Here is a 17894-nt window from a genome sequence, read left to right as displayed (position 1 = left end):
GGCTGGCAGGGGAGAAGAGAGGCAGTGTGCATGGACACTTCCTCCCAGAAGCCTCCCTGGGACAGGAGAGTCCAGGGGCAAGCCAGAGTGGGTGCAGAAGCCAGAACGGACTTCCTGGCCGGTTTTTGAAGACGGGAAAACTGGAGCGTGTTCCCAGACCACAGGAAAGGAGTAAAGAGGAACAGCGGAAAACAGAGGCAGGAGAAGGGACTTGGAAGACTGCAGAGGGAACTGGAGCAAGGCCTCTTTCTAGAACATTCTACCAACGTACAAACACGTCCTCTGAACAGTCACTGGCAATCATATAAAGACTCACAGGTCTCCATGGTGCACTGCCCCATCGCCAGCCACTAGATCAACCTCATGCAACTGTGCAACTTAGTACCTGAGACGGTGTTGGCGAGCCTACAGGTGGAGACGCGCCGGGCAGGCCGTCAGAGCCTTCCTGCCCCAGCGGCACTCACCTTGCATCATGCTCCTGTAGGCAGTGTCTGTGATGGCGTAGATGTGGGGGGGCATCTCGTGCCTCTTCTTGCCCTTGTACATCTCCACGATCTCTTCGGAGTAGATGGGCAGGTTCTTGTAAGGATTGATGACCACACAGAACAGGCCTGAATAGGTCTAAAGAGAAGAGCCACAGAGGGACCGGTTAGGAGGGCTCACTCTCTCCAGCGTGACGACGGCTTTGGTGCCAACTCCCTGCTGCCTCACAGGCCCCTGGGCGGGCCTGTAGGAAAGCCCTCTCTGGACGCCCCTTCCTCGTCGCGCCTGCTGCAGCTGTGGGGTGCACAGCACTCTCTGCTATCAGCTAAGCTCCTCCCCCTCAACTGCCTGACCGCAGCCAGCTGAGTGTGTGGACGAGCGTGTGCCTCAGGGAGAGCCACGGGGAACGGGACAGAGTCCACTCACAAGCCTCGGGGCCCGGGACCGCAGATGTGTTTGTCAGGATGAGAGATGTACAGAGAGGAGTCGGCCGCGGCACAGCACACTGAACCCTTCCACACGGTGGGACGCGTGGGCGCATCCAAGTTTCGGCCCTTCTAGCTGGGCAAACCTCACCACGCTCCTGAACCAATGAAATCTTCAGTGGGCTGGCGGATCACAGACCGCTACCCTCCCTGGAATCTTCTAGACATTCACATGAAGATCTGTCAGTGACCTAAAGACCACTTTCATGCCCCTGTGAGCCTTCTCCAAGACTCAGGTCTTCTCTTGGGAGAAACCTAATTCGTCAACACCCTGAAGGAGAGGCAACTAAAACACATCCCGTACTCCAAAGTGTGACTTGACCAGATTAAAATCAGACCCCTGGGCAGGCATTCAGCCCAGCAGCTAAGACACCCCGTCTCCCATCCGAGTACTGGGGTCTTACATCCAGCACCGGCTCCTGACGCCAGCTTTGTGCTAATGCAACTCTGGGTAGCAACAGTAGTGGCTCAATTTGCTGGGCTCCTGCCTCCCACGTGGGAGACCTGGACCAAGTTCTCAGCTCTCACTCTAGCCCCGGCCATCGCAAGCCCCTGAGGAATGCGCCAGAGGATGGGAGCTCGCTCTGTCTCTTGAAAATTTTTTTTTTTAAATCAGACCCCCATGGGGCCAGCGCTGTGAAGCAAGTGAAGCCTCCACCTGGGGCACCTGCATCCCACATGGGCACTGGTTCAAATCCTGGCGGCTCCACTTCCAATCCAGATCCTTGCTAATGTGCCTGGGGAAACAGTAAAGATGGCCCAAGTGCTTGGGCCCCTGCACCAACATGGGAGACCTGGAAGAAGCTACAGGCTCCTGACTTCAACCTGGCCCAGCCCTGGCCACTGCAGCCATTTGGGGAGTGAACCAGCGGATGGAAGATTTCTCTCTCTCTCTCTCTCTCTCTCTCTCTCTCTCTCCTCTAACTCTGCTTTTCAAATAAATACAAAATAAACCTTTAAAAAATATATCAGACCCTTAAGAGTCAGACGTCCCAAGTTCAAATGCCAGCAAAGGCACTTTCTTTTTTTTTTTTTTTTTTTTTAAGATTTATTTATTTTACTTGAAAGTCAGAGTTACACATAGAGAGGAGAGGCAGAGGGAGAGAGGTCTTCCGTCCGATGGTTCACTCCACAATTGGCTGCAATGGCTGAAGCTGCACCGATCTGAAGCCAGGAGCCAGGAGCCTCCTCCAGGTCTCCCACACGGGTACAGGGGCTCAAAGACTTGGGCCATCTTCTACTGCTTTCCCAGGCCACAGCAGAGAGCTGGACAGGAAGTAGAGCAGCTGGGTCTCAAACCGGTGCCCATATGGGATGCCGGCGCTTCAGGCCAGGGTGTTAACCTACTGCACCACAGCACCAGCACCAAAGGCAACTTTCTTATCCTCGCTCCCATCCATTTCTCAATCTGTGAAATAGGGACAGACAGAAGTCTACACCTCAGCGCGTGGTTACGAGAATGAAGTAAGGTACAGTCCTCGGCGCAGCCCCAGCACTGCCTCGGACTGAGGTCCTGGGTGGGGGAGGAGGGCATGTCCAGTGGCCATGGCATATACACGTCCATCTTCCCTTAGCGTCTCAGGGCGAATCTGTATAACCTGTGACTTCAGGTTCTTTTTCTAATAAATGTCCTGCTATTTCTTTCTCCCAAGACTCCTCATGGCTGCACAAGACCCCTGAAACCACCCAGTAGCAGGTGCTCCGATGAGGGACACGGCTCTTTTTTAAGCATCTGGAGCAAGCCACGTATCCTGACACTGAGCCGGAGCCAGAAGGCGGCTAGTGAAGGGGGCTCCAGGCAGGCTCAGGTCTCCCCTGCTCCCTGGATCTTTCTGTTACCCCCGTGACAAGTGGCCTCTACTTCTACTGCTCCAAAGAGCAGCCAGTCCCTTCTACCTGTGCCTTCTCGGGTCTGTGGACCCCCCATGGGGCCACACAGGAACCGGTCGTGAGGACAAACACTCAGCCCAAGGCTTCGGCACTTGGATTTTCTAAGCAGGAGTTAGACTGAAGGCAGGACTGGGATGCAGCCACCAACCACACACTGCTCTGCATTCAAAAGAGCAGCTGAGCTTGGAGACCAGCAAGTGTGTTTGGCTGACTCTTCTGTGTGGAGGGGAGAGCGCAGGGCCCTCGACTTCCTTTTCTTCCTGGGATAATCAGGCATTTGTTTTCCCTTCAACCACTCTTGTCACAGGGACCAGCAAAGCTCTGAAGCAGGGAAGACCAAAGGCAGTAATTGGCCACCTGCAGGCTTTGGGATTACGGGAAGCAGGGGGCGAGAGAAGCCTCCTCTGTCTCCCCCTGCGTGGGGACAAGACAGAAAAGCCAGGGAGCAGCGAGGTCATCCCAGGAGCTCAGAAACAATCAAGCTTTGTTCCCAGGCTTTGAGAAACCCACACTCTAGGAAATCCAGTCCTAGGAATAAAAGCCGAGGACACGTGGTCACATGTAGGGAGTGCCACAGAGCCAGATGTTGGAGAACAGCTGGGAGCCAGGGCAGTGGGGGACGGGGGGCATCAGACAAGCCATTCGGACAGCTGGCTGGGCAGATGGTCCCGTGAAGGGGTCTACAGGGGCTCCAGGTTCCCCGGGCTAATCCCGTAAAGTCGGTGGAGATGATCAGACTGAGCCCGCGGAATGAGCGCTGCAGCTCAGGTGGGAGGGACGCGAGGCGCTGTGAGCTGACGGGGGCGCAGACACTGAGCAAGCGGCTTCGCTCCCACTCGGCCACGCCAGGGAGCCGCTCCATTCACAGGCCACAGAGGCTCTTTGTGCCCAACCACTCCCCCACCCAGGGGACCTCACCCCCTGAAGAAAAAGACAGAGCAGCTGTGGCGCGGAATTAGCCACGCCGCCCACGAGGCTGGCAAACACGCGGCACAAAGGCTCCCGCGGTCGTGCCTTGCAGGCTTGCAGTAGAGAGCTGGCCCGGGAAGGAGGCGGCATCCCCTGCCCAGGCGGCCCCGTCAAGTGGCTTTGATCCCCACCCCCAGCTCTACACCTGCCGGGGTCTCCACGCAACAGTGGCAGAGACCATCAACTCCTCCCCTAGCACTGACGCTTAGGGAAGACCAGCGTGAGACCGGAGGAACTGCACCCAGGAGGTGACGGCAAAACCGACTTCTCACCTCCAGCCTAAGAGCCCCGGGGAAAAGCTCTGCTCCTGTCCACGGAAAACCCACGCGTGTTGCTCACAGAGCGAAGCAGCAACAGCGAACACTGACTGCTGCACGTTGGTAACTAGGATTGCTCAGCGGGCCGGGGAAAGGCGGAGTGCGATCAGCTGCTGTAGGCCCCAGGCTCCCAGCTTGTGTCATCCCCCAGGGAATCCCAAATGGGATCCTAGCTAAACAGGAGGCGTCACCTTCACTTAGAACGCACGGTGGTAGCCCCGACGGCGCAGGCCCTGCACTGGGCCAGCTGCTGTGGAATTCTTTGTGGAGTTCTCGTAGACAAGGAAGCGAGGGCCCACGCAGCCGTGTCACATGGGCAGTATGGGACAGGGCCGGGTCCTGATCCAGGTCCCAGAGGCTCTAGCTGCCCTGGCCTGGGCACTCTGTTACCGAGCAGGTGAGAGATCAGCGGGCTGAGAGTCTGCAAGCTCCAGTTCCGGTCTCTGCCCTGCCAACCCCCGGCTGTGACCCCACGTGAGTCTCCTGCTGTCTCTGGGCCTCAATGCTTCCCACCTGGCACAGCAGCTTCTCACCGGGCTCAGCTGGGCCATTAAGCAGGGTTTTTCCAAGGAGACTAATCCGTGCATCCACTTCACGTGCGTCCTCAGAGGGTGGTCGCCGCCCCCACCCCCAGTATTTCTGGATTGCCTTAGCGGTCAGCAAGGGAATGCAGTCCTTGCGGACGGTCTGGCCAGGGCTCCGGGCAGTCAAGATGGCCATGGCTCGGCCAGGGGTTCCGCACACCAAAGGGCACTGAGAAAGACCAGACGTGTGGGCAGGGACAGCACCTTGTACAAACGTGCTCAAGGCTCTGAAATCATACGGGAGACGACACGGCTGACCCTCTGGGAGCTGCTCGCTGCCCCGGCAGCAGGCTGAGGGGTGGCTCCTTCAGTCACGCATGTGGTCACGGGCAAAGCCCCTGGCTGGCACCTGGTCTCCCCATCCATAAGATGAGAGGGCTGTGACCATCACATGTGCCTTCCCTTCCGGTTGAAAAGCACTCTGATAACTGCTCTGTTCAGCCCAGACAAGACCAGGACAGCTCCGGGCACAGGTAAGAAAGAGCAGACGTCTGCTCCCCACTGGGACAAAGCCAGGAGGAAACACCTTTGTACTGAAGAGAGGAACTCAGGATTGGTGTTAGAAAGGACTGGGTGGTGCCAGGGCCAGAGAGCTGGGAGCCTGTCCCCAGGGGGTGGGCAGATGGTCATCTCCATTTTCTACCTTGGTGAGGCGCTGTCTCCCTGCAAAAGCAGCCCTGCGGGAGGACGCAGCAAAGACCACTCCTGATCCGTGGCGCGTCTGGGCCTTTGCACGTGCCGACCCTGGGCCTTCACCAAACACACATCACCTGTGCCCAGCCCAGTGGGTGCCAGGCTACGTGTCAGATGGGCTCCCTATCCAACCTTCTTCTTGAGCACCAGGGACCCAACCAGACAAACGTTCTTTATGCTTCTAGAAAGAACGAGGAGGCAGAGACACCAAGGAGACCGGGCTGAACGGTGAGTAGGCAGGGAACCAGATGGTGCAGCAGGAATGCGGGGGAAACCAGGAGACGGCGCCCCCAGATCTGGAAGGAATTTACTGCACAGGCCTGAACCTCGTTATCTTATCTCCACCAAGACTTGGGGACCAAGGCCAGGGCACCCCTAAACACAGAGTGTTCTCCTCCCTCCATCTGGTCTACCACAGGCTGCCTCCCTGTGCCCTAGACTGCACAGGATAAAGTAACGCTATGAGAACACTGCCGTAGGCCGCTCACATGCCAAAGCTAGGCGTCTCGAGCCCACCATTCCTCAGGGCCCCTTCTTGGCCACAGCCCAGGACACAGGTATCTCAGTGGCGGGAGGCCGGCCCCCCAGGCCCCCAGGCCCCCCAGGCCCCCGGGCCACTTACGTAGATGAGCCCTGAGTAGTAGCGCTCCTTGAGGTTGTGCAGCACCGACGCTTCGTTGAGGCACGTGAGCTCGGCCATGTCCTCCACCTTGGAGAACTTGGGCGGGTTCATCTTCTGGATGTCGTCCTTATTCACCTTCACCTTCTTCCCGTTCTCCACCAGCTCTACGATGGCCTCCTCGCCCACCTCTTCCTTCAGGCTGGCCGGCTCGAAGCCGCTCTTGTCGGAAGGCACCCATACCAACTTCTTGGCAGCCCAGTCGGCCTGGGCCAGTGGGTTATTGATGAAGTTTTTGTCCACGTAGAGATACTTATCAGCAGCTTGCTGTGCCATGGTGACTTACAGCCAGGACCTAAAAGGGAGGAAAAAGAACAGAACGTTAGCCACAGCTACAGCCATATGCCACAGAACAAGGCTGCAGCCAATCAGGGACGTAGGACGGAGCTCCGGTACCTTGAGGCCACCTAGTGAGGCCCTGGCTCCCCTGGGTCCGTGGACGCACACACTACGATGCTCACTCAGTGGCGACATTGCCTAATGATGCATTTCTCAGAATGTAACTCGTCACCAAGCGACACACAGGCGTGGATCAGCCACACTGGACGGCGCACCCCCACTCTTCTCTTTGTGAACTGTACAGAATCACAATGCCAGCAAGCCCCACATAACCAGGTGCCATTTGCCAAAATTTCCTGCTCCACATCTTTGTGAGAAAGATGTAGATCACTAAGAGAACAAATTAATAGCAGGGATTTTTTTTTTTTTTTTTTGACAGGCAGAGTGGACAGTGAGAGAGAGAGACAGAGAGAAATGTCTTCCTATTTGCCGTTGGTTCACCCTCCAATGGCCGCCGCGGCTGGCACGCTGCGGCCGGTGCACTGCGCCGATCCGACGGCAGGAGCCAGGTGCTATCCTGGTCTCCCATGGGGTGCAGGACCCAAGCACTTGGGCCATCCTCCACTGCACTCCCTGGCCACAGCAGAGAGCTGGCCTGGAAGAGGGGCAACCGGGACAGAATCCGGTGCCCCGACCGGGACTAGAACCCGGTGTGCCGGCGCCGCTAGGCGGAGGATTAGCCTATTGAGCCACAGCACCAGCAATAGCAGGGATTTTGTGAGAAATGAACACTGAGCGCTGTCATCCTAGGGTCAACAGGCAACCAAACGAATCCACAGACAAGACTATCGTGCCTGATGATGCGCCCAGTCAGTCTCAAAGACAGACAGCCATGCTCCGGAGAAGGCAGACCACACAAGCTAGGAGGGCTTCCAACAGAATGGATTTCTAATTAGCCACCAAAGTACTACTTACCACACACGGCGCAAGTTTCCAGTTTAAAAACCTTTTTCTTTCTTTAGAGTCAACAAAGGCAAGAACTGAAAACACCACCACTCTCTGTTGCTCCTGATTTTAGTTCCATCTCAAGAACGCAGCCCAAAGAAATAAGGCGAGAGGAAAAGAAGCCAGGCTCCAGGAAGCGTCACGGAGAACAACCGCGCCTCCTCAGGAGCACTCAGGTAGAAGGGCCACCCTCACAACCCATGGGCCTGTTTGTTTGTTTTCAAATTTCATCTGTAAGATGATGACATAACAGTCCCTTACATCCGTGTGGTTTTATAGCTCACGACACAGTCACACGCATCTCACCATCTCAAAAGATCTCCGTCATATAACTGAGCTCGGGAGGCCTTATCATCATCCCCGTTTCACAGACAGAAGCTTCCAGGATCTCCCAGAAGACTCGAGTCCTCCTAGTCCTGTGGCCCTCCCACAACTAACTGGGGAGTTAGCCCTGCTTAAAGGCGTAGGCCGGGTCAGCAGGGAGGACTGTTCCTTGGGTGAACCCAAAGCAGGAAACACTGGTCAAAGACACACAGCCCGCGGCCACCAGAAGTCCCCAGTGCCCAGCTCCAGGCACAGAAGGCTTTTCCCTCTGGGAGACCAAGTTCACCACCCCCTCCCAAAAATCCAAGAGGGCCAAGATCTAAACCCAGAGGCACTTGGATCTTATGCTTCCAGATTCCAAGAGGGACCAGGACCGACTGCTCGGAGCTGGGGGCCTGGGAGGGGAGGAACAAAGGAAAACCTGGGCCGTCCAGGCCTTCTTATCTGGGCTCCTTAAATGGTTTCCAGATCAAGACTGGGGGCTGCCCTGGACCCACTCCAGGAGGGGCTGTTTTCCAGGAAACCTGCGGCTCAAGGCAAGTCCAAGGGCAGGCTCAGCAGCTCCCCCAGCTGGTGGCTTTGTTTACAGTCCCGGCACAAGCAAACCCTGCTGCCTCCCGCAGGGGACCAGAGGCCACCGCGTCCCTCCAAGGCCGCTCCTGGTTCGTCCTCATCTTTCCTGTGGTTCTAGGGTCTAAACAAGAGCAGGGCTGCGGCACAGCCAGCTTCTTCAGCTGCCACTACACCCACACCAGCCAGCCCAGCCAGGCAAACCCAACCAGGCCTTCTCTGTGCCAGAGTAAATGCCAGCCATCTCTGCCTCCCTGCTGCGCATCTGACTAGTCGGTCTCCCCAGCGTCCCCCTTCATCACGTCCCTGCCCTGCCCTGCCCGTGAACTTGAAATGATCGCAGAGCACAGGGTCTCACATGCTGCTTGGTTCTCAAACCCACAAAGGGAAGACCACTCCCCATCAACACAGAGGGAGCTTCACTTGAACCCCACCCTGCAAAATCCAGAGTCTGCCGCTGGGGCAGTCCCTGACCCTGCCAGCGAAGACACCCGAGCACACGCTGCCCTTCGCAAGACCCCGGCCAGGAGAAGGTGGAGAGAGACGGCTACTCAGCCCCTACAGGCCAACGGCGAGCTCAGTTCATTCCCCACCTCACCTAGCCACTCACCTGCGAAAGGGCTCTTCCATCCCCAACTGGAAGGGAAGAGACAGGCTCAGAGAAGGTGAGTTGCTTGCCCAGAGTGGCCCAGCCCCATGATGGAGGGAGATTCTAACCCAGAGCTGCCTGGCCACTTGTGCCCATGCTCCTGCAGAAGTCTGGCTGGGCTGAACTGCTGGTCAGCTAAGTGTGACACAGAGGGTGGACAAGGCAGCATTCCACAGCGTTTGACAAATATTTACTGATGTGATCAGACAGGCAGGGGGGCCGACGGCGAGCCTCCCCCGTGTGGACCATGCGGCTTGTCAAGAAACAGAGTGCATTATGACTTGGGTGTTCTCACTCCCCTGGCCGGCCACCGTCAGCAGCCGGTGAGCAGCCCAGCAGCCGTGGCCCCCGTCAAGCTCCACTTCATCCCAGCAACACCAAAGCAAAGAACCCGTGTGGAAGCCTGGCTTCTCACAGCCCACAGGCTCCCGCACACGGCAGGTGCTGGGCCCCAGGCCTATCCTGGGATCTGGGTAAACTGCTCATATTTGGTCACAAATATTACAGCAGTCGGCAGGGGGAGAATCAACAAAGCCCATGGCCCTCGGCTCCTTGCCATGCCTTCCAGCCTTGGTGACAGAGCAGAGGACAGCCACAGGCCAGCACTGTCCACTCCTGAAGGCTAACAGAAGCCCAGAGACTGAGCCACACCTCCTGTAGGAGCATGGGCTACAATGCATTCCCTCGGGCTGACCCAACACAGAAGGCTGCTCCCTCCCAGCAGAATTTTTCATTAAACAAAGCCAGGCCTTGCTTGGCAGGCCCAAGGACAGAGCTTTGGTTTCTGCTGCAATGACGTGGGTGAGTAACAGTGCCAAGATCAATACATGGGTTAGACCGGTTGGGAGGGTTGCAGAGGTCGTGATAAACAATAGAGCGCCTATGAAAGGTCCCCTTCATCGCCTGCCTGGAAGGAACACCCACATTCACGAAGTCGGGGGCCACGCGGCTTTCTGTTCCCACAGGTGTCAGGGAAAGAGGCGACTGACCTGTGTGTGCCCAGGCAGGTTCGTGCTACCTCTCCGGGATGCAGGCAGATGAAAAGCCTTCTCCATAATCCGTACCCTACATACGCCATTTATGCACTGGGGATGGTCGAGAGCTGCTACCAGCCAAGTGAGGGGAACTGGAGATGGGGCCAGGGAGACATCGGCCAGCGTCTGGCCACTCCCCCCACCCTGACCTGCGACTGTGCTCAACAGCCTCCCCGAAGCTTTTCTCGAGTGCACCCCATCAAAAGCTTTTCAGAACTGAAAGAATAGCATCCCCCAAATTCCTGAACCGACCCCTGCCACCACCCTACCCCTAATCAGTTTTCTTTGTAGTGGTCCCTTCTTAGCATCCTGGTTCATGCAAACACTTGAATTTATTATCACAGGCACAGGACAAGGTTTCCCATCTTGCATGTTCCCTACCAACTCTGACCGTTCCCCCAGGGGCTGGAACCTGCTCATGGACCACTTCCACCCAAACGCTTCACTGGCAGGTGGAGTTGCAGCGGCCCTGGGTCACACAACCAGAGGAGGGAGGCCTCAACGTTGACCACTTCAATGGCTGCATAATATTCCAAAGTGGGATTTTTTTTTTTTTTTTGATTACCACTTTTAAGGCCCCCCTCCTATATCTAGCATACTACCTTAAGATAAATTTGCAGACATGGGGTTACTGGAGCAAAGAAACATTTTTTGAAAATTTACTTACTCAAGAGGCAAAGCAAACTCCTATGGGCTGTTCACTCCCCAGATTGCTGCAATGGCCAAGACAGAAGCTGGGAGCCAGAAACTCAATCCAGGTCTCCCACGTAGGTGGCAGGAGTCCAGTTACTCGAGCCCGCCTCCCAGGGTCTGCATTAGCAGGAGGCTGGAGTCGGCAGCCAAAGCCGGGTATCAACCCAGCACCCCGTGTGGAACACTGGCAACTTAGCTGCGAGGCGAACTGCCGTCCCATCTGAGCATTTTCATGTCCCCAACATGCATTGTTAAGTTCTTTTCCAAAAGGGCTGATTCAGCGTGCCATGGGTAGCAGAGTGTTTATGTGAGAACAACCCCGCCAGCATCGTCCGTGGCCAGCAGAACTGCTCGCGGGAGCAAATCTCTGCGGCTACGACTGGGAGTGTCGGCAGGAACCAGCAGGCACACAAGGAGTTAAGGAGGCGGCGAGAGGCCACTGGAGACCAGATGAGGCTGAGGCGTCCCCAGCGCCTTCCACGTGCTTCCTGCGGGTGCCGGTCCAACTCCAGAAACCCCAGCAGTTGCCTTTTTAGGCCATATTCGAGCAGGACACAACCAGAAGCTAAATTAGGACTCTCAGGAAATGATGAAACTGAAAATAAATAGGTTGACCAAAAACCTCTCCTTTCAACCCAAAATGAAATTCCTTGAGTATTTGCCTTCTCCCCTTCCCCCCAAACATCCATTTGGACCTTTTATTCCACCTCATTTTCCTAAAGAACCCTCTCCATCCCTTCCCCTGTGTCTTTTCACTTGTGTTTATTCGGAAGCCAAGCTGCGAGCACCTTGCTCTACCAAGCCAAGCCGCGGCCACGATGTCAGGAGCAGCTCTTCCTGGACAGCAGCGCTGACCTGTGCCTTCCCGGGGCCCAGATCTAGGCTGGGAGCTCTCAAGTCATCACACGACTGCTGCACACCGAGGGCCAGCGAATTAGGGCTACGCTTTGCCCCCGCAGTGCTCCCAGTAATTTCCTAAGGAGTGGGTCATCACATCCACTTACACGTGAGGGACAGGGAGCTCGGACAGGCCACAAAACCCAGGTTCAGACTCGGACCAGGAACCCTGAACACCCTGCTCAGTTCCTACTTCCATGCCTCCCTGGCGAGGTCCCCAGGGCTCTGGGAAGGAAACAAACCAATACCCCCTGGTTAAACAGACATTAACCAATGTCTGAAAGCAAATGCCACCTCCTCAGGCTGGCCACACAAGGGACTCCAACTTTCAACTTCTATCACTGGAGCCCAGAGGAAGAAGGGGGTGGGTAACCTTGGGCCAGCCATTTGAGTCCTCTACCTGGTCTACCAGGAGTCAGACAAACCAATACCCCATGGCCTGGGCACACCGAGGATCCAGCTCAGAAACTCTTCAGGAAACTGGAAACCTACTTCCAGCAGAATCACGGAGCAGCCCCTCTGCCTTTGGTTCTGCGTCCCCAACCCTAGCCCAGGGAACACAGATGAACTCTTTCTCCCTGTGGCTGCTGGTTTCGAGTTTAACAAAATTACCAACGTGCCTGAAGCCCATGGCTACAAAGGCTCCTGGAAAGCAGCTGATCACCATTTAGAAACTTTCAAACCCATTACATTCACTTTTTCACTCAACTAACACACTGAGGGCTGTGAGTGCACGCACACACACCCAGTTACGTGTCAATCTGGACAGCATAGTAAAGAGAAGGCAGGCAGGCAAAAAACAAGTTTTGGTTTTCTTTTCTTCTTCTTTAAGATTTATTTATTTATTTGAAAGTCAGAGTTACAGAGAAAGAAAGAGAGGGAGAGACACAGAGAGGTCTTCCATCTGTTGGTTCATTCCCCAAATGACCACAATGGCCAGAGCTGGGCAGATCTGAAGCCAGGAGCTTCTTCCAGGTCTCCCACGTGAGTGCAGAGGCCCAAGCACTTGGTCCATCTTTTGTTGCTTTCCCAGGTGCATCAGCAGAGAGCAGGAAGTGGAGCGGCCAGCACTCGAACCCGTGCTCATACAGGACCTGGTGCTGCAGGCAGTGGCTTTACCCACTACGCCACAGCGCCGGCCCCTCTGGTTTTCTTCTGACAGTCAACACCCGGCAGACACCCATCAGACAGATCTGCCCCATGACGACTGACCGTAATCACATGCTGTGTGACCTTGGGCCCCTGCAGCTCTCTGGCTTCAACTGTAAATGCAGATACTTCCTGCTGCCTACCTATCCCCCAGGGCTATCTACCTGTAACATCTGTATACCCTTACACCCACCCCTAAGACAGGACACCTGTCACTATGGAGCACCAGCCCTGATGGAAGCCTCAGGGAGGAGTGAGAGGGGAGGAAGAGCAACCTGCTGTAGGAACAAAGAGGAAGGGCAGGAAGCTCAAGGGAGCGTCAAGGCAGGGCCCTGGAGGATGGGCCCCGCCTCCCCATGGCCTCCCTGCCTCCTCTACAGAAGACTGATGGGTGAGGGGAAGACATGACAGGAAAGTATTCCAGGCTAGGGGAGAAGAGCCAGCGCCAACCAACAGAAAGGGGGTGCAGTGGCTCACTGACGACGGAGTGATGTGATCCGTGCAGGCAGTTTCCCCACTCAGCACCCGCCGCACAACTCTGTGTCGCAGGCTGTCCCGTGCACGACAGGATGCAGCATCCGGGCCTCCCCACCAGACGCCAGGGTCCCCGTCTCCAGCTGTGACCAGCAACTGCGCAGGCTGAGACCCCTGGTTTAAGGGGCCCAGATGACCAAGTCCTTCCAGGTGAAGCCCAATCTCTTCTCAGTCAAGCTTCCCCCAGCTGTGAAGGGCACGGAGTCCCCAGCGCGCCGACAGTGACCGCTACGGAAGGCACTGCCACCAAGGAGGACTGTCCCTTCTAACATACTGTCTTTTAAGGGGTCCAACCTGTATGGACTTTAAGCTACACAATTTAAAAACCGATCAGACAAGAGAGACGGCTGTGACTGCACAGGTATGATGCCCACCAGAACCTCCAACACAGCCCCTGACTCACAAGCAAAACTCACCCGTGTCAAATGGTCCAGGTGATTATCGGGAGACAGGTGGCAGCCACCTTTTGGGGCAAGGCTTGCTCCTATGGCTATGCCAGCTCACCCCATCCTGGAGACGCCATCCAAAGCTATTACTGAACAGTTTAGGGCAGACCCAGGAGTCGAAGGCTCCTACCACTGAGCCATCCCGGGGAATACTTCTGCCCACAGCCCCCTCCCATGCCATCACCAATACGCCTAAGCACCCTCTCTGGGTCTCCATGCCAGGGGAAACAGTCCCTCTGGCCACCCCGACAGCGGCTGTCAACGCCTGCCTGGTGCATCAGCACTGCTACCTCCAGACCCCTGCCCAGTCCAGGCTGTGCCTCCCCACCCCCAGCTTCCCGGACTGGGACAACCACCTCCCCACGGCCTCCCTGCCTCTTCTACAGAACTCCTTTAGATCTGCCCTCCTGCAGCCTTTAGGGTGACTCACCGGCCCTATCATGCCTTATCTGCCTTTTTTTGGGTATTTCTGGGCCAATCCCATAGGCCCGGCGGCTCCACGCCATCAGGATAAAATCTAATCTCCTCTGTGCGGCAGCAAGTCTGTGACCCAGTCACTCATCTCCCCCTCCCTCACCAACCCCTCCTCACAGGGGTCTCCTCTCACTTCCCACTCTGCTCGCACCTGCAGGTCTGTGAAGACACGGCGCCCTCACACCAGGAACCCGCTCAGAGGTCCGCTCCAATGCTCCACTCGGTGAGGCCTCCCCAGTGCGCCCCCGCCCCCTTGCTTTGGAATCCCTCTCTGCGATGGGCAAGGAGCCGGATCCCACCAGCCACCTCAGCTGAGGACGGGGACAGTGACTTCCATCTCCACGTCAAATGTCTGACCCAGAGCAGGTGCTCCGGTTTCCTGGATGCATGAAGTTAGGGCAACGAGGAAGACAGCGAGGATGATCTCTCAGAGGCTGGAAACCCGCTCGGGCCGTGCCAAGAGGGCCGGGGTCAGAGCCGAAGGAAAAGGGGGCTCAGACTGAAAGCACGCACGAGGGTCCCCAAAGCCAAGCCACCGATGCACTAACTTTTGTGTCCTCAAAACAGAAAGGGAAAGAAAACATGATTGGGGCTTTCGATCTAGTATGGAGATGATTTATTGGCCCCCAAGATTTGCACAAGGTTGGGCCATCTTAGTTTTCTGGAACCTTCTAGCATTTCCTGATTAAGCAAGGTGGAGACACATCTGCTATCAGGTCAGCATTCCTGACAGGGCTCTGAGGGTGTGACCTCTGCTCGCCTTGGGGACAAGGATAAAGACGAGCAAGTGTGGGTTCACCTGGAGCATCTGCCACTGTCCACCCACCAAGTACAGGAGCCCCCAACCTTTGGCACCAACGCAAAACCCAGACAGAAGCCTTCCATGTGGGGCACCGGTGCTGCAGTCCCAAGACAAGAACTTGTAACACACCATGACTGGATGGAATGGCACACGGTTGGGGCCTGACAGACCCAGGCTTGAATCCCAAGTGCCCGGCTCCTGACTGCGGTTCGTCAGCACCTCAATTTCCCAGCCTTAGAATGAGACAAAAACACCTACCATGAGGAGAGTTCGAATTCAAGTTCCTAGCAAGGAATCCGCCACTTCCGGGGAATTCCCTCCCAACTCCCCTCTGGTCCCCATCCTTTGTAGCAGTGACACTGGGGTCTCTGGAAGTTCCCAGAAGTTGGGTGACTCCTTGTCCAGGTTCCACCTGGCCACAGACAACATGGGACAGTCCAATGACTCCTGGGGACTTTGCAAGAGCTTCCCACGACCACGGGAGGCTGCGAGGCTCTCCCGTAGTCAGGACGCACACAAAAGATTCTGGGAAGCCTGCAGGAAGAGCAACGCACTCACTGCACCTGATGGCTTCTCAGTGCTGGCGTGGGCAATGCCGGTCTGGTGGGATGTGGAAGAGGCCTGCAGCAGGGGAGCTTGGTTCGAGTCTGGTGTGGCGCTGAGCAGCCGGGCACCTCTGCCTGTTTCCACCTGCAAGGGGCCCCTGCACCCTGTGGCTGCCATGTGGCCTCACACACCACAGCATCGTATCTGTATCAACATGAGGGCCATGAGAACAGCTCATGGCAGGGTCAGCAAAGTGGCCCCTCTGCCTCCCAGGACCAAGCCTACAGCAGCGCCTCCCACGTGCCACTCTCCCCGGGTTAGGAAAAGATGGCTGGGGGCAGCTCCTTCCGGCTGCCCAGGACCCAGAGCACAGAAGTTGTAGGAACTGGAGGGCTGTGGAAGAGCCCCTCCCCCCCTCAGGAATGTTGTTTGCTTACAGAAGAAGCTGGGGCTTGTTTCCATTAGCAGGATTCCAACCCAGGCCTGTGCGATGCTGAGCAGATAAGAGAGCCAGAGCAGAGACGAACCAGAGAGGAATTTAGCCCCAGAGTCCCACAGCTGCCCCCGGCCCTGCCCTTCTCCAAGGCTGCACCCAGAGGGGCTTGGGGAGAGAGCCCGGAGAATGCCGCGGTGTTGGCACCTGGCTGACTACACAGGCCTGTGGCCACTTGCACTTTGCCAACGCAGCCCAGGCCGTCAAAAATCACACCAGCACTTACTTCAAAACAGCATTCTGGACCCAACTAACACATACAAGTTTTATTTGTCAATCAAAGAAATCTTTTCAGGTTGGCGCCAAGGCTCACTAAGCTAATCCTCCACCTGTGGCGCCGGCACCCCAGGTTCTAGTCCCAGTCGGGGCGCCGGATTCTGTCCTGGTTGCTCCTCTTCCAGGCCAGCTCTCTGCTATGGCCCAGGAAGGCAGTGGAGGATGGCCCAAGTGCTTGGGCCCTGCACCCACATAGGAGACCAGGAGGAAGCACCTGGCTCCTGGCTTCGGATCGGCGCAGCGCCAGCCGTAGCGGCCATTTGGGTGAACCAACGGAGGGAGGACCTTTCTCTCTGTCTCTCCCTCTCGCTGTCTAACTCTGCCTGTCAAAAAAAATAAAATAAATCTTTTCAAAGACACTGGAGGTTTTGCATACATTCCCTACTGTTAAATGGGGGGAGGGAGGAGCTTTGAGATGAGGCTGGGGGCTTCACAGGGGCAGTTTACCCAGGATCTTATCAGCAATTAGGAATGTGGACTTTATTCTGGAGACAGGAGCAGGCAAGGGTGACATCACCAGATTTGTATTTTAAAGAGATCACTGTCCTTGACCTCCACTGGGGAGCTTGGGGGCAGGGAAGCGGGGCACGCTGTAGAACTAAGCAGCTGGAAAGTACCAGGGACCAGCAGCAGGGAGCCAGCAAATTCCCAGGAGAGGGAAACGCTGCAGCCACAGATGTCACCTCTGATCTACCCCAGAGAGCCGGCTTGGGACGGTACTGGAAGTCCACGTCCTGCTGCGGCCTTCTCCTCCCAAGGGAGCGCGACACATCCCTGGAGCTCCAGGGCCACTGTGCGGAGCATCCTGGGCACAGATCTCACATGGCGTGTGCCACACAGGCTGGGCCTCCTTCACAAACATCCCAACCTCAGGGCCACGGATCCACGGCTTTGGGTCCTCAGCACGGAAACTGCTTCTCAATGAAAACCGTGAGCAATCGGGGAGGGCAGAAGGCAATCAGAGCTCCCACTCGGCCGTGGCAATCACACCAGGATGGCGGCCCACTGGGCCTGGAGAGAAGCTGCTGTCATGGCCTTCACCACTGCCTTCTCAACCTGCTCCACTGTCCTCTGCCTCCAGGGTCGACCCGCCCCCACACACACAGGGTCTGTTCCCACTGGCTCCCCGATTCTCCAGGGAGAGCCTGCAAACACAGATGTACCCCAGCTCATGGGCAGCCTGTCCTACCACCCTACGGTGGATGACCCATCCTCCTCCCTCCGCCAAGACCCTGCACACTCTGCCTTCCTCCAAACCACTCTGGGTGCCCTTAGGAGCACCCTCACCAAGCCCCCTCATTCAAGTGCTGCCTGGGCCCAGGGTGCCGTGTGGGCAGGGTCCTTGGTCAGCGCTATCTGAAAAGAACAGAAGTGCTCAAAACTCAGAGGAGAGGCGGAAGCGGGAAGGACCCACAGGCAACAGGTCAGGCCACTTTTGGACAACGTTGGAGGCTGAGCTGGCAGGCAGGCCTGGGACTGGATCTGCAGATAAGCCTCCACACTGGACCCTGGCTCTGCTTTTAATTGGTTCAATATTTGCGTAGTGAGATCACACATATGCCTGTGCCTCACCTACTGGGTAATAAGCTTTCACTCACTGCAAGAGGAAGCCAGCCATTCAGG

General features: G+C 56.5%; 1 protein-coding gene across 1 annotated transcript in view; it reads right to left on the bottom strand.

The window, feature by feature from the left end:
* Positions 1-17894, bottom strand: part of MYH9 (myosin heavy chain 9) — an 85348-nt gene that overhangs the window by 50585 nt on the left and 16869 nt on the right. The window contains exons 2-3 of the mRNA XM_062202903.1: positions 6044-6395; positions 465-621 (exon numbers count right to left, since the gene is read on the bottom strand). Coding sequence (XP_062058887.1) covers positions 465-621; positions 6044-6376 — 490 coding nt within the window. The 5' untranslated portion in view covers positions 6377-6395. The remainder of the gene's footprint in view (positions 1-464; positions 622-6043; positions 6396-17894) is intronic.

Source organism: Lepus europaeus, chromosome 10, assembly GCF_033115175.1.
Source record: "Lepus europaeus isolate LE1 chromosome 10, mLepTim1.pri, whole genome shotgun sequence".
Taxonomy (NCBI): Eukaryota; Metazoa; Chordata; class Mammalia; order Lagomorpha; family Leporidae; genus Lepus; species Lepus europaeus.
This window is presented reverse-complemented; position numbering and strand designations above follow the sequence as displayed.